This window comes from Nicotiana tabacum, chromosome 19, assembly GCF_000715075.1.
Source record: "Nicotiana tabacum cultivar K326 chromosome 19, ASM71507v2, whole genome shotgun sequence".
Classification (NCBI taxonomy): domain Eukaryota; kingdom Viridiplantae; phylum Streptophyta; class Magnoliopsida; order Solanales; family Solanaceae; genus Nicotiana; species Nicotiana tabacum.
In genome coordinates, this window is record NC_134098.1 from 87,970,622 (window position 1) to 87,984,540 (window position 13,919).

Sequence of the window (13,919 nt, forward strand, 5' to 3'; positions counted from 1 at the left end):
ACAGGTGATGTGTTGACATTCATAGCTTCTTTATTTTCAGATATTGGTACAAACTTGCTCCATTTTCTCACTTCTTGCTTGTCATTCCCTTTGTGAGGTTCATAGATGGGCAACCTTTCATTTCCAGCGGAGGCCATGCTCAATTCCATGTCATGGGCACGAGTTGCAAGTTCTTCAAATGTGCTAGGCTTGGTACCTTACAAGATGTAGCGCAATCTCCAATGCATGCCTTGGATGCACATCTCTATGCCAGAAGCTTCTCTAAGCATGTCTTTACAGTTGAGGCTTGCGTTCCTCCAACGATTGATAAAGTCGATAACTGGTTCACCCTTCCGTTGACGAGTATTTGTGAGTTCCACCATGCTCAAAGTGCGCCTTGTGCTATAAAAGCAATTGAGGAACTCTTGCTCTAGTTGATCCCAGCTATCAATAGATCCCGCATCGAGGTCTGTATACCAATCAAAAGTATTTCCTTTTAGCGAGCGGACAAACTGTTTGGCAAGGTAATCTCCATAAGTCTCGGCGTTGTTGCATGTCTCAACGAAGTGCGCCACATGTTGCTTTGGATTGCCTTTGCCATCGAACTGTTAAAATTTTGGAGGTTGATAGCCAGCATGCATCTTCAACATATCAATCTTTGAAGTGTACGGCTTTGCGTAGGTAAAGGAGGACTTGGAAGCAACTTCATATTTGTTTTTTATAGTCCTTCAATGAACTCCTTTAGTTGATTGATTGGAATCATCCCTTCCGAAGAGACTGGAATTTCCTTAGTGGATGCAACTTGTCGTTGGGGAGGATCAATCTCTTGAACTTCTGGGAGTTTGCCAGGTGCATGGGTGGATTCTTCTTCCATCGAGATTCCCACCCTATCTGTTAGCTTGTCGATTCTAGCATCTTGATTTTGCATGCACTTGGTCAAGCCTGTGATTGCTTCCGTCAAGTTTGCCAACTGCTCCTCCACATATGAAGTGTTTGTCACCATGGCTTGCATGATTGTCATGGACGATGGAGAGTAGCATGGATTTTCACACAGATTGATCATTGATTAGCTCACGCTATGTGGTGTAAGTGGGGAGGATCCATCACTTGAAGCATCATCATTTTCCTTCACAACAGAGTGCTTGGATCCGGAGAGGTCAAGCAGAGCAAGAGTTTTCTTGATCTTTTCAGCAACATCGCTTCCTCCTTCGGGTGCGTTTGTGGAAGATCTTGCTCCTTTTGAGGATGAAGATCCGAAAATGGGGGTTGATGCGGACGGCACATGGGGTGCTTGTTATCCTAACGAGCTTGCTTTGCTCCTCGTAACTGGTCCAAAGCTTCCAAAAGTAACATCGATGATGTTTTCCACGTCAGCATAGAACCTGGAATTAGCAACCTTGGCGGAAGTTGAACTGGAGTTGATTTTATTTGAAGTCATTTTAATGTTCTTGAACTTTGATGATTGAAAAGTTGAGATGAGATGTAGAGATTGTCCCACTGGGCGTACCAAAATTTGTAGACAATAAATTTGCGTCAAGAAAATAATCGAGACTGAAAAATATCGCAACAATCGTAGTATTTGATTTCAAATAATTTGGGTATACAATCTCTATGAATCCCCTGATTCTTCTTTCCAATAGTAAGTTAATTCAAGGTCCTTTGAGCTTGATCTTGAATCTATATTTGTTTCCACGAACGATGATCTTGAATTCAACTAGCACGAACTTTGATTTGAACTCGTACTCCTTGAATCTTGATTTGTTCTTCGTTCTTGAGCTTGAACTTGATTTCTTGAACTTGAACTTGATTGCTTGAAGCTTGTAGAGAAATTTGCGGCGTTTGATCCACGAGCTCTCTCTTGCTTCTTGTTATAACTTCTAGTGTCTTTTCTGGGTTATGAAGACCCCTATTTATAGTTGTGGAAGGGAGGAGTTGTGATAAGAACAAACTCTTTCCGACCAATCAAATTGGAGTGTGACATGGCCGCATTTGATTGGCCAGAACATGTCACTTGCACACGTGGCGCTGTTTCATTGGCCTTTTAATGTGACTTGGCATGCCTTGTCATTTTGACACGTGGCATAATCCTATTGGCTCTTCCGTTTGACTTGGCGCGCCACGTCATTTGACATGTGGCACCAAACTGGGCCTCTAGGAAGATGACATCTTGGGCTTATTGAAGTGGGCTCATCACTTGTAGCCCAATTAAATGGGCTAGCCCAATAGATTAAGACTTATTTATTTAATCTATATATGTTGGACTTATATAATTAATTCAATTATATTAGCTCATACAATATTTATTTGGACCAATATATCTTGAATTTAAAATATAATCCAAATTATTTTATGGATTTAATTTTAATAAAATTTATATGCCTACACCAAACACACCCTAAATCTAGCTTAATCTCTTCTCAGTTTTCTTCTTCTTCCTTCTCCTCCATCTTCTCTTCCCTTGATATGATATTTTATGGCAGAAAGCAACATTAGACATCGGAGAAAGAATCAAATAATCTTGCTCCTTTGCTACAGACACAAGTACAGCACTAATGTGTGATTTCAATCATGTGAAAAATTGCTTTGATGTGTTGAACCAGAATCTGCATTAAACAATAAACTTTAAGTTGTTTCGTGAAATATTCTTATTCTCTACAAAAAGCTATTCCTATCCAACGTAATATCTAATTTTGAAAGAAAAAAAGTTCCACACAAGTTTACATTTAACTTTTAGACAATATCTAGAAATTGAACCAACTATATAAAAAAACTATATATAACCAAGTTTAGACTATGGTTTAAAGTAACCCGAAAAGTTTTATACAAGTTCACCGAAACTTTTAGACCATGGTCTTTAAATTGAATTACCGATAAAAATTATTTTGGCCTAAGTCGTCCGAAATGTTTCATACGAGTTGGGAACTTTTTGACCAATGATCAAAAAATTGAACTACGTATAATTAGTGTATGACTAGCTCATACAAGTTACCGGGAACTTTAGACCCAACGTAGAAGAACTGTAAATTAAAATATGTCTGACCAAACTTTAGATCTGATGGTCTAAAGTTATTCAGAAGTTTTTTTCGATTATGTAGCATATATATATATATATAGTAAAACTTTTTTAAAACAAGGACAAAATATAGACAGAGACCTCAAAAAGAGCTATGTGCACTTCAGCCTATCTACGTTCTGTCAATATAAGCATTTATCAAGCACGGTTAGCCGATTTTAGGATTCCTATTTAAGTTACAGTTGAAGTTCAAATTTGCTAGCTCAGCTGCTTTAATACCTATGCTTTTGAACTTTGTTTGTCAAAATCTAACTTCAAATATGTATGTTTAAAGTTAAAGTTGGACGGGAAAGATTTTTTAAATCTTTTTTATGATCAGTCAAATACTGTCACATAAATTAAGATGCATGAAGCATGTTTTAAGTTTCCTTACGCTAAAATCTAAACGGGGAGATTTGAAAATTTGACAATTTTAAGCTGAATTGGCCTAGTTTTTTAGAGGTGCCGATTTGCTCGCCATATTCCACACACCCATATACTTAAGAGTTTAGAGCGACAGCAATCGTGCGGTATAGAATTGAGGGTAAAAGTTCAAATTTACCCTTAAATTTTTGTTACCATATTTTGTTACTTGATAATTGCTGCTAGGGTTATGCAATTTTTTTCTAAATCTTGCATAATTATGTTTTCTAAATCTAGCTTAAGCACTGATTAAAATCTGGATGTGCCAGGTGTCCCTACATGGTAACTTTTAAACCAGCCTTTATTAACCAGCCTCCTCCCGTCCAACACGTGGCAAAAAAATACACCACCCTTTTTCAGTTTCCCCTTTCTACCCCTAAGAGGAGCATGTCAATTTAGAGTCTGTTTGGAAGAAATTGTATAATTATTAGGTTGTGTAATTACATAGCCTTGTAATTACATAACATAGTAATTTCATTGATATGTTTTTTGTCTAAACGTATTCACAATATAATTTTCAGTGGCATATTTAATTGCATAAGTGTAATTACACGAATTAATATTTTATGATTTACAAAAAAAATAATTGTCAAAAATTAAATAAACCTTTTCAATTTTTAAAAAAAGATAGATATGAGTTTTTAAATAAATATTTATACTAATGAATAGAAAACGAAAGCAGCAAAATGTGAAATTATTTTCAACAAGACTTCCTCATAAAATAATTTCTCACAATAAAAAAACTTATTCAAGTTTATCTACACTACAACAAATTTGACCTAAGACCACACTTTTATAGAACGCTTTATAAGGGGTGGCCTTTGTCAAGCACTTTTGGTTACGGATTTTAGGCGACACTTATGAAGCGTGCCTTTTAACAGTAAACACTACACTTTTCAAGTGTTGTCAAATAATAAAATAATTGGCTACGCTTACTCAAATGTAATACGACGTTTACTGGGCGAGGTAATTTAACTTTGTAAAAGCTACCCCATATAAGTGTGCTCTAGTAATTCCCTAAAAATTCCCGCTAAAACTTTTCCCCTAAATCCTTTTCTCTCCTAAATCTTTTCTGTCCCCAAAAAATAATTATGCCCCAAAATATCCCACTAAGTTAAGTTTTACCCAAATTACATGAAAACTCCCGTACTTCTTCCCTAAAACAGGCTCTAGTCATCTAGTTAAGCAGATTAGGGTAGTTTTTGTGCAAATTACTGATGGAAATACTTAATTTCTTCTAATTGCTCTTCTCAAAAGTCAAAACCCTCCTTAATTGGGTTTGGTGGCCGTCAGTTTCAATTGGAAAGTTCGTTTGCTTAGGGTTACAACTGCTAAAAATTTGTAAGTTTTCTATGAAATTTTTGCTTTCCGTTTAATAACTTTACAACTTTTACTATCTGTTTGAAAGAAACTGTTGAAAAGATCATTATTGTCCCATTTTGTTGCTTAGTCTCTGTAGCAAATTTCGTGAGGGGACTAGACCCTATTAGTTATTATAGATTCTAGAATGCAAGCTTTAGTTAACTTGGCTAATTTTATCTATTTTTCTTTATTTTATAAGTTTTAAAATATTTTTGTCAATTATTGTTTTTGCTAAGTTGTCATCTTGATTCTTTGATCAATGTTCAGTGATATTTTTTTTTTCATCTTAAATTTAGGTTGCTGGTTCTGCAATTTCATCCTCTTCAAGAAGAGACACACATTGGCAAATTTTATTTAAGAGCGCAAAGCAGAGAAATACACTTTACAAGGTTAGTTAAGTAATACCTGATATGTTTCTATCCAACCATATGATTTTTCTGCTAATATTATCTTGAATATTTCAATAGAGTGGAGCTATGTGTTCATGTGTCGATAACTTGATAATTTTTATATGTATAGCTTTTGATAATTTTTAAAGCCTCTGCTAGATTACCTATGGTGAACTTGAAGTTGGGTTTGGCCTAAGATAAGTGTCATGACTAGGTAAGAGATTTTTATTCTCTTTATTTTTTATTATGCTATTAGCCTATTACTATACAAGAATTGATTTTAAAAAATTACTCGTAATTTTTAGGGTATATTTGTTAAGTATATTTAATACTTAAATAAATCTATATTTTGAAATCTAATATCACCATTGATTTTAGGTTTTCAAATGATCCTTCCGAGGCTTGGATGGATTTACCAAGGTATAGCAAAGAGTATATTGATGGTGTTCAACATTTTTTGAATTTTGCTTATTCTGATGGAGATCCTCAGGGCGAAGATATTCAATGCCCGTGTGCAAAGTGTTGTAACATCCCTTGGTGTCAAATGAATGTAGTATATGATCATTTAATATGCTACAGTTTTGTTAAAGGTTATACAGGATGGATTAATCATGGGGAATAAAAAATTCCAATAGATGTTGATGATGATATGGATGAAGATAATTGGTATGATGATATTGATGGGTTGTTGAATGATCAATTTAGAGATGTTGCACAAGGAGTTTATGAATGCCAAAATGAAGATGCCAATTTTTTTTATAATTTAGTTAATGAGGCAAGCCAAGAATTATATCCTGGTTGTAAAGGATTCTCTAAATTATCATTCACGATCCGTCTATATTTGTTGAAGTGTCTACATGGATGGAGCAATGAGTTCTTTACTTCCCTCTTAGAGTTATTGAAAGAGGCGATGACCGAATTGAACATTCCTTTATCATGCAACAATGCCAAGTCTTTTGTAAAGAATCTAGGTCTGGATTATAAGAAAATTAATGCATGTCCCAATGACTGCATGCTATTTTGGAATGATCATAAAAGTGATGAATATTTCCATGTTTGTGGAGCTTCTCGATATATTGAATATCCTGAAGTAGATAGCAATTTTGAGCCTCCCAAAAAAGCTCATCGTGTTGCTTCTAAAACTTTGAGACACTTTCCGTTAATTTCTAGAATCAAATGGCTATTTATGTGCTCAAAGACGATAGATAAATTGAGGTGGCATAACAAGGAGCAGTCTAAAGATGGAAAGTTAAGGCATCCTACCGACGGCCAAGTATGGAAAGACTTTGATAGCCTTCATCCAGATTTTGCAAAAGATTCTCGCAATCTGAGACTTGGCTTGGCAAGTGATGGATTCAATCCATTTTGGACCATGAGCATTTCTCATAGCACATGGCCAGTTGTCTTAATGGTTTATAATTTACCTCCTTAGATGTGCATGAAACAAGAATATTGCATGCTTTCGTTGCTTGTATCTGGGCCGCGATCTCCTGGAAATGATATTGACATTTATTTGCAACCATTAATAGAAGCGTTGAAGGTATTGTGGGAGTCAGGAGTTGACACGTATGATGCTTTAAGAAATCAAACCTTTCAAATGCGAGCAGCTCTTATGTGGATAATTAGTGACTTTTCTGCATATGCTAAGTTATCTAGGTGGAGTACAAAAGGAAAGTTGGCTTGTCCTTGTTGTAATTATGGCACTAATTCTTGCTATCTAAAACATAGTCAGAAAATATGTTACATGGATCATCATGTTTTCCTGCCCATGGATCATCCATGGAGATCCAACAAAAGGTCTTTCAATGAAAAAACAGAATTTAGGCCTCCTCCAGAATTGTTAAAGGGGACAGATGTGTTCAATATGTTACAAAATGTTGAAAATGTATTTGGGAAGATGCAAAAGAAATCAAATTCTGGCCCATGGAAAAAAAAAGGTCAATTTTTTTTAATTACCTTATTGGCAACATAACTCGCTTCGCCACAACTTTGATGTAATGCATATTGAGAAGAACATAGTTGACAATATAATTGGAACACTTCTGAAAATTTCGGGCAAGATAAAGGATCTTGAAAGTGCTCGTTATGACCTCAAAGAGATGGATGTATCCTCCTGAAAGATTTATGTGTAGGTACAAGTCGTATGTTCGCAACAAAAATCACCCAGAAGGATCTATTGCTGAGGCATACTTGGTTGACTCTAGATACCTACATAGGGGTGTACATACCAGATTTAATAGAAGGCCGCGAAACAATGATGATTGTTGTTCAACTGATGAGCAAACCCGTAGTTTGTTTCCTAACAAAGGCTGTCCTTTAGGAGGAAAAAATGGTGACCCAAATGATCTAGACGACAAGTCACTAAGTCAAGCACATAGATACATATTGAACAATTGTGATGAAATTGAAGAATATGTTAGGTAATTTAACTCATTTGTAGTATTTTCTTTTTTATATGGATAATTTTAAATCATACATATATATATATATATATATATATATATATATATATATATATATATATATATATATATATATATATTGCTAACAAATAACAATACTTGCTGTGTAGAGAGCATGAGCTTGAAGTTAATAGCCATGAGCGAAGATCTAAATGGAGCATGGCCAAGAGTCATAGTCAAAACTTTTTCCAATGGTTCGAAAGCCGTATTATGCACACGGATGTGCCTGATTTTATAAAACAATTGTCTAGAGGACCAAATTCAATTGCTAAAAGATATTCTGGGTATCTTATTAATGGATATAGATTCCATAAGAGGCAGCATGATGCAAGGCGTACAACACAAAATAGTGGTGTTACATTAGTTGCATTAACTACAAGTTTTGCAAGCTCCAAGGATAAAAATCCGGTTGATGCAAATTTGACTTATTATGGTAGAATAATTGATATCATTGAGTTAGATTATTTTGGACATTTTAAGGTTGTGTTGTTTAAGTGTGACTGGTATGAGGCTGAAGAAGATACTTATGGTCTTACTTATGTCTACTTCAACAAGAAATGCTACCAAGAAGAGCCCTTCTTGCTAGCATCACAAGCACACCAATATTTCTATGTACAAGATCCACATGATCAAGACAAACATTATGTTATGAACACTGTCCCGAGAGACTTGTTTAACATAAGTGACCAATTTAAATCTGATGCTCCCTACTGTTATGAAAATGGGTCGTATGAACATCCGATGAGCCCATCTATACCGAATGATGAGGGTGAAGTTGTCTTAATAAGGAGTGACGTACCTGCAACCATAATTTATGTGCCTCCAGAAAGATTTTGTGCTCAAGAAGTTGAAATTGAATCGGAAGATGAGTTTGATGTTGAGGATACATCATGAATTTGATTCTAATTTAGCAAAAATTGAGGATCATTAAATTGAAAAGGTATTTAGACTCCAACTTGTCTTGCAAACTGTTATAATAGATATTAAGTTCATTAAATTGATCAAATCTTTAATTAATCTCAAGTTTCATGGATCATTCATCGGTTATAGAAAGATATGGGGTCTACATATATGTTAAAAAGGGGGTTGTTTTCCGACGCCGACGAACTCAACTTTTGGAGCTGTTATTTTTGTGTGAAAAAATAGGGATATTTTCGTGTTTTAGATGGAGTTTTTCGGCTGGTTTTTGGGGTGTTAAAGGGTAGTTTTTGTGACTGCTTTTCACTAGTATATTGGGGTCATTTTGGGGCTGATTTAGAGCTGAAGTTTGGAGGTGCTTCGCTGGATTTTGTGGCCAGTTTTCATGATTGTTTAGGTTGCGTTTTAGCATGATTTTTGGCTAGAGTTGAGCAGTAATTTTGGTGGTTGTTTGGAGTTGTATTTGCAACTATTTTATGCTGTTTTTTTGTTGGGGAGAATCAAAGAGGAAGAAGATAAATTTGTCTTCTTTGTGTTAAGCCAAAGCTGCAGCTATTCTATCCTCTAACTCTTAAGGTTTTTTCCCCCAAATTATCCTCTCTGTTAGCTTTTTATCTCTTTTATAAAGAAAAATTTGGTGGTTACCTGATAATGTGCAAAGGAGTTGGTCTCGGGAGTGACATGAGATTGAGGTGAGAAAATATGTGAGGGTGTATGCTAGTGACGTGAGGGAGTGGGAGTCATGGGGTGAGTGTTTAGGTGAGTGAAATGGGACTACTATATTTTGTTTATTGTACTCATTAGTCAATTTTTATTTATATATGACTAAAAAATATGCAAAACATGGTGCTACTATATGTTATTCTAGTCTTTGTTCTTCTAAACGAACGATTAAAGTTTAGTTTCTATCTAATTATTAATTTCTTTTTATGTGTAGGAGAAAGCGGGTGATGCAATTGGAAATGGTGTCAGAAAGTCAATTTGATCTTAATGTGAATGCAAATAATTTTTGGATAATTAAGATGTCTAATATTCATGATACTATATGAATATACTCACTTTTGAAAAGTTTATTGTTAATGAGCATTTTGACACATTGTTTTATTAGTACGTGTATTCATTTGAACTATTGTTTTTGGTATTTATTAGCTAATTTAGTTCTTTACATCATCAAAATATATGATAATAATGCATATGCTTGAAATCATTGTAATTACATGCAATATGTAAAATGTAATTTTTTTAAAAAAATAAAAAATAAATTGTATAGCCTAGCCAAAATTGCCACGCTTTAAATTTGTGGCTATATGTCTGTACGTCTACCATGTATATATGCAAGGACCACGTTTTCTAGGGGTTCCTTTAGAAGCCACGGTTAACAAGTGTGGCCTATAAGGTAACAAATGCCACGCTTTTTGTGTGTAATTGTAGTGTATAAAAGCGTTGCCTTATGGGGTGTAACAAGCGTTGTCTTTATTACCTAATAGGCCACGCTTTTAAGCGTGGCTTGTAAGGCAACATTTGAAAAGCATGCCCTTAGGTCAACAGTTACGCTTCTTTTGGCCACCCACAGAAAAGCGTTGCCTAAAGTCGAAAAGTGTGGCCTTTGACCAAAGGCCACACCTTTTGCTAGTTTATACCATACTTTTTCGGGGTAGTCAAAGGCCTATGTCACGACTCTAAATTTTTCACCGACGGGACCATGATGGCGTCTAACATAACGTTAGAGAATCATTAAACCAATTCTTTATTTTCATTCAGTAATTAACAATAATTAACTAAGATAAAATATAATAAGTGCGGAATATCATAAAACTGTATTAATTACTACCACCCGGATCTGGAGTCACAATTCACGAGCATTCTAGAATTTACGACATGTAATAGTCTAAAAGAAATATAACTCTGAATGAAAGGAAATAGTAGGACATAAAGGATAGACGGATATTTCAAGGTCTGTGAACGCTGACAAATCTACCTTGAATCTCCGGACAACGGACCAATAGCAAAATCTCGATCAACCTGAGCCGGTACCAAAATCTGCACAGAAAGTGCAGAGTGCAGCATCAGTACAACCGACCCCATGTACTGGTAAGTGTCGAGCCTAACCTCGACAAAGTAGTGATGAGGCTAAGGCAAGGCACCTACAAATCAACCTGTACAATTTAACAGTGTATATACAAATAACATAAATGAAGAACTATACAGAAAATGTCGGGAGGGGAACATGTTGAGGGGAATACGAGATAAAGAAATACAACAGAATGATAATAGGAGAAGTCAACATACCATGAATCAACAGGAATAGTGAATACAGTAAAGAAAAAATGCACGACATCACCCTTCGTGCTTTTACTCTCAATCTCACCATAAAATCAATAGAAACGACACGACATCACCCTTCGTTCATTAACTCTCATATCATGGCACGACATCACCCTTCGTGCATTAGCACTCACAATATGGCACGGCATCACCCTTCGTGCATTAACACTCACAATATAGCACGGCATCACCCTTCGTGCATTAACACTCACAATATGGCACGACATCACCTTTCGTGCATTAACACTCCCCCTTACCATAAATGCAATGCATAAATAACAACAGAGAGATAGAATAACAAGTACAAACCTTACTTCAACATTTGGTTCCATAATATCAATCTCAACTTTGAAAAAAAACTCAATTATCACCAGAAAATCCGTAAACATGATAAGAACGATAAATTGAACAACACTAGTATAACACGTAGCAATTAGGCATAGGAAAGAGACAATATAAGAAAAACAGAGAAACATGGAAAATAGGTAAATTGGCAGCGCATAAGTACTCGTCACCTCACATATACGCCGCTTACATGAATTTCACTTAGCGAGAAATCTAAGGTTCCTAATTCTCTCAAGTCAGGGTTAGACACAACACTTACCTCGCTCCGAAGGCTACTTAATTCTCAATCACAACTTTTTTTTGGAATTTACCTCCAAACCACTAGTATCTATTCAAAAATGACTCAATAATATAAAATATTATTAAAGAAATCAATTATATTGCATAAATTAAAGTTTTCAAATCCTCCAAAAAGTTGAAAAAATCGACCCCGGGCCCGCTTGGTCAAAACTCGAGGTTCGGACCAAAATTCATTTATCCATTTACTCATGAGCCCGAATATATAATTGATTTTGGAATACGACCTCAAATTGAGGTCTAAATCCCCAAATTTCTGAAATTCCTAGTTTCTATCCTAACCCCTAATTCTACCATGAAAACTCTAGATTTTAGGTTGATAATTCAATAAATGTAATGGATAATTGAAAGAAAATGGTCTAGAATCACTCACCAACATTTTGGGGGAAGAAAACGACTCTTGAAAATCGCCTCTACCCGTTTGGTTCTTGAAAAATATTGAAGAAATGGCTTAAACCCGTGTTTGATTCTGTTTTATGCACTGGGCGACAGTGTGCATCGCGTTCGCGAGGCCACTGTCGCATTCGTGAAGGGTACTGGTTGCCAAGCCTTCGCGTTTGCGAGACCCTTCTCGTGTTCGCAATGGTTACTCCCCCCTGGCCTTAGCGTTAGCGAGACATTGCTCGCGTTCGCGATGAACGAACGACCAACCCTCCCCCAGGTCCCCAAGTGCTTCGCGTTCGCGTTCGCGAAGGGTAAATCCCCCATCACTTCGCGTTCGCGACCAGGCCTTCGCGTTCGCGAAGAAGAAGTCTCAGCCTCACCAGTTTACTCTACGCGTTCGCGAGAGGACCTTCGCGAATGCGAAGAAGGATATGCCAGACACCAGAATCTGCAGAAAATCAGATTTTTTCCAAGTCCAAAACATCCCGTGGCCTATCCGAAACTCACCCGAGCCCTCGGGGCTCCAAATCAAACATGCATACAAGTCTAAAAATATAATATGAACTTGTTCGGGCGATCAAATCGCCAAAATAACACCTAGAACTACGAATTTAGCACCAAATCGAATAAAATTCTCAAGAATACTTTAAAATTCATATCTTCTCAACTGGACGTCCGAATCGCGTCAAATCAACTCCGTTTCTCACCAAATTTCACATACAAGTCTTAAATATCAAAATAAACATGCACCAGGATCCAAAACCAGAATACGGACCCGACACTAACAATGCCAAACATCAATCAATTCTTAAAAATAATTAATTTTCAGACTTTTAATTTTCATCAAAAATTCATAACTTGAGCTAGGGACCTCCGAATTCGATTCTGGGTATATGCCCAGGTCCCATAATTCGATACGGACCCACCGAAACCGTCAAAATATGGATCCGAGCTGGTTTATCAAAAATGTTGACCGAAGTCAACTAAAATCAACTTTTAAAGCATAAATTCTTATTTTCATCAATTTTCAACATAAAAGCTTTCCGAAAATATGTTTGTACTGCGCACGCAAATTGATGAGGGTAAAAATGAGATTTTTAAGGCTTAAGAGTGTAGATTCGAGTTCTAAAACATAAGATGACCTTTTGGGTCATCACATCCTAAAATGTTGTAGTGTTAATTGCTCTGGCATTCTATATATGTTGAGTTATTCCATCTATTAGATTGCAAAGTCACGATCCAAAATCCACTATAGGTCGTGATAACGCCTAACGCCGCCGTCAGACAAGCCAACAATGATTTATTCATTTAATTACTCATTTTATTACTTTTGAAATCATAGTTTTTAATAATATGATTACTTTCAAAATCATAGTTTCGAAATCACTCCTAAATCCACAGGAATGTACAACATATGTAGTTTATAAAAGAATTGAAAGGCGTTAATGATGTACGAAATCATAAACATCAACTAGTATAACCCCAAGATCCGGTGTCACAGGTGCATGAGCACTTTCTAAGGAGTACAATAATAATACAACATCTGTCCAGAATATAAATAAGACATGATAAAGTAAATAATACGGTAGAGACTCAGTGGATTGCGATGCGTAGCTTGGAATGCAGCTCACATAAAGTCTCCTCAACAGGTGTGCCCACACGCCAAAATGATCACCTAATGAACCTGTCAGATCCTGCATATTTAGTGCAGAAGTGCAACATCAGTATGTAAATCAATGCGTATCCGGTAAGTATCTAGCCTAACCCCGGAGGAATAGTGACGAAGGGTCGACATCGACACTTACTAGAGGTCCAATAAAATAATATAGTAATTCATAACAAATATGAAGTGCACATCGATAGTGGTCAATCTGTAAATTACATAATCTTCCAAATATTTCTTTTAAAGTATAAATTTTTCGATCTTGTATTCTACCTTAACAGCTCAGAAAATGCAAAGTGCCAATATCAAATAAATAAGGA

The 13,919-nt window shown here is 35.9% G+C and overlaps 1 protein-coding gene across 1 annotated transcript; it reads left to right on the forward strand.

Moving 5' to 3' along the window:
* The first annotated feature begins 6,643 nt into the window (after positions 1-6,643).
* LOC142173579 (uncharacterized) lies at positions 6,644-8,561 on the forward strand. The gene is made up of 3 exons (XM_075239200.1): positions 6,644-7,142; positions 7,514-7,625; positions 7,778-8,561. Exons 1-3 carry the CDS (start codon positions 6,644-6,646, stop codon positions 8,559-8,561), a joined length of 1,395 nt encoding a protein of 464 aa, XP_075095301.1.
* Positions 8,562-13,919: the final 5,358 nt, after the last annotated feature.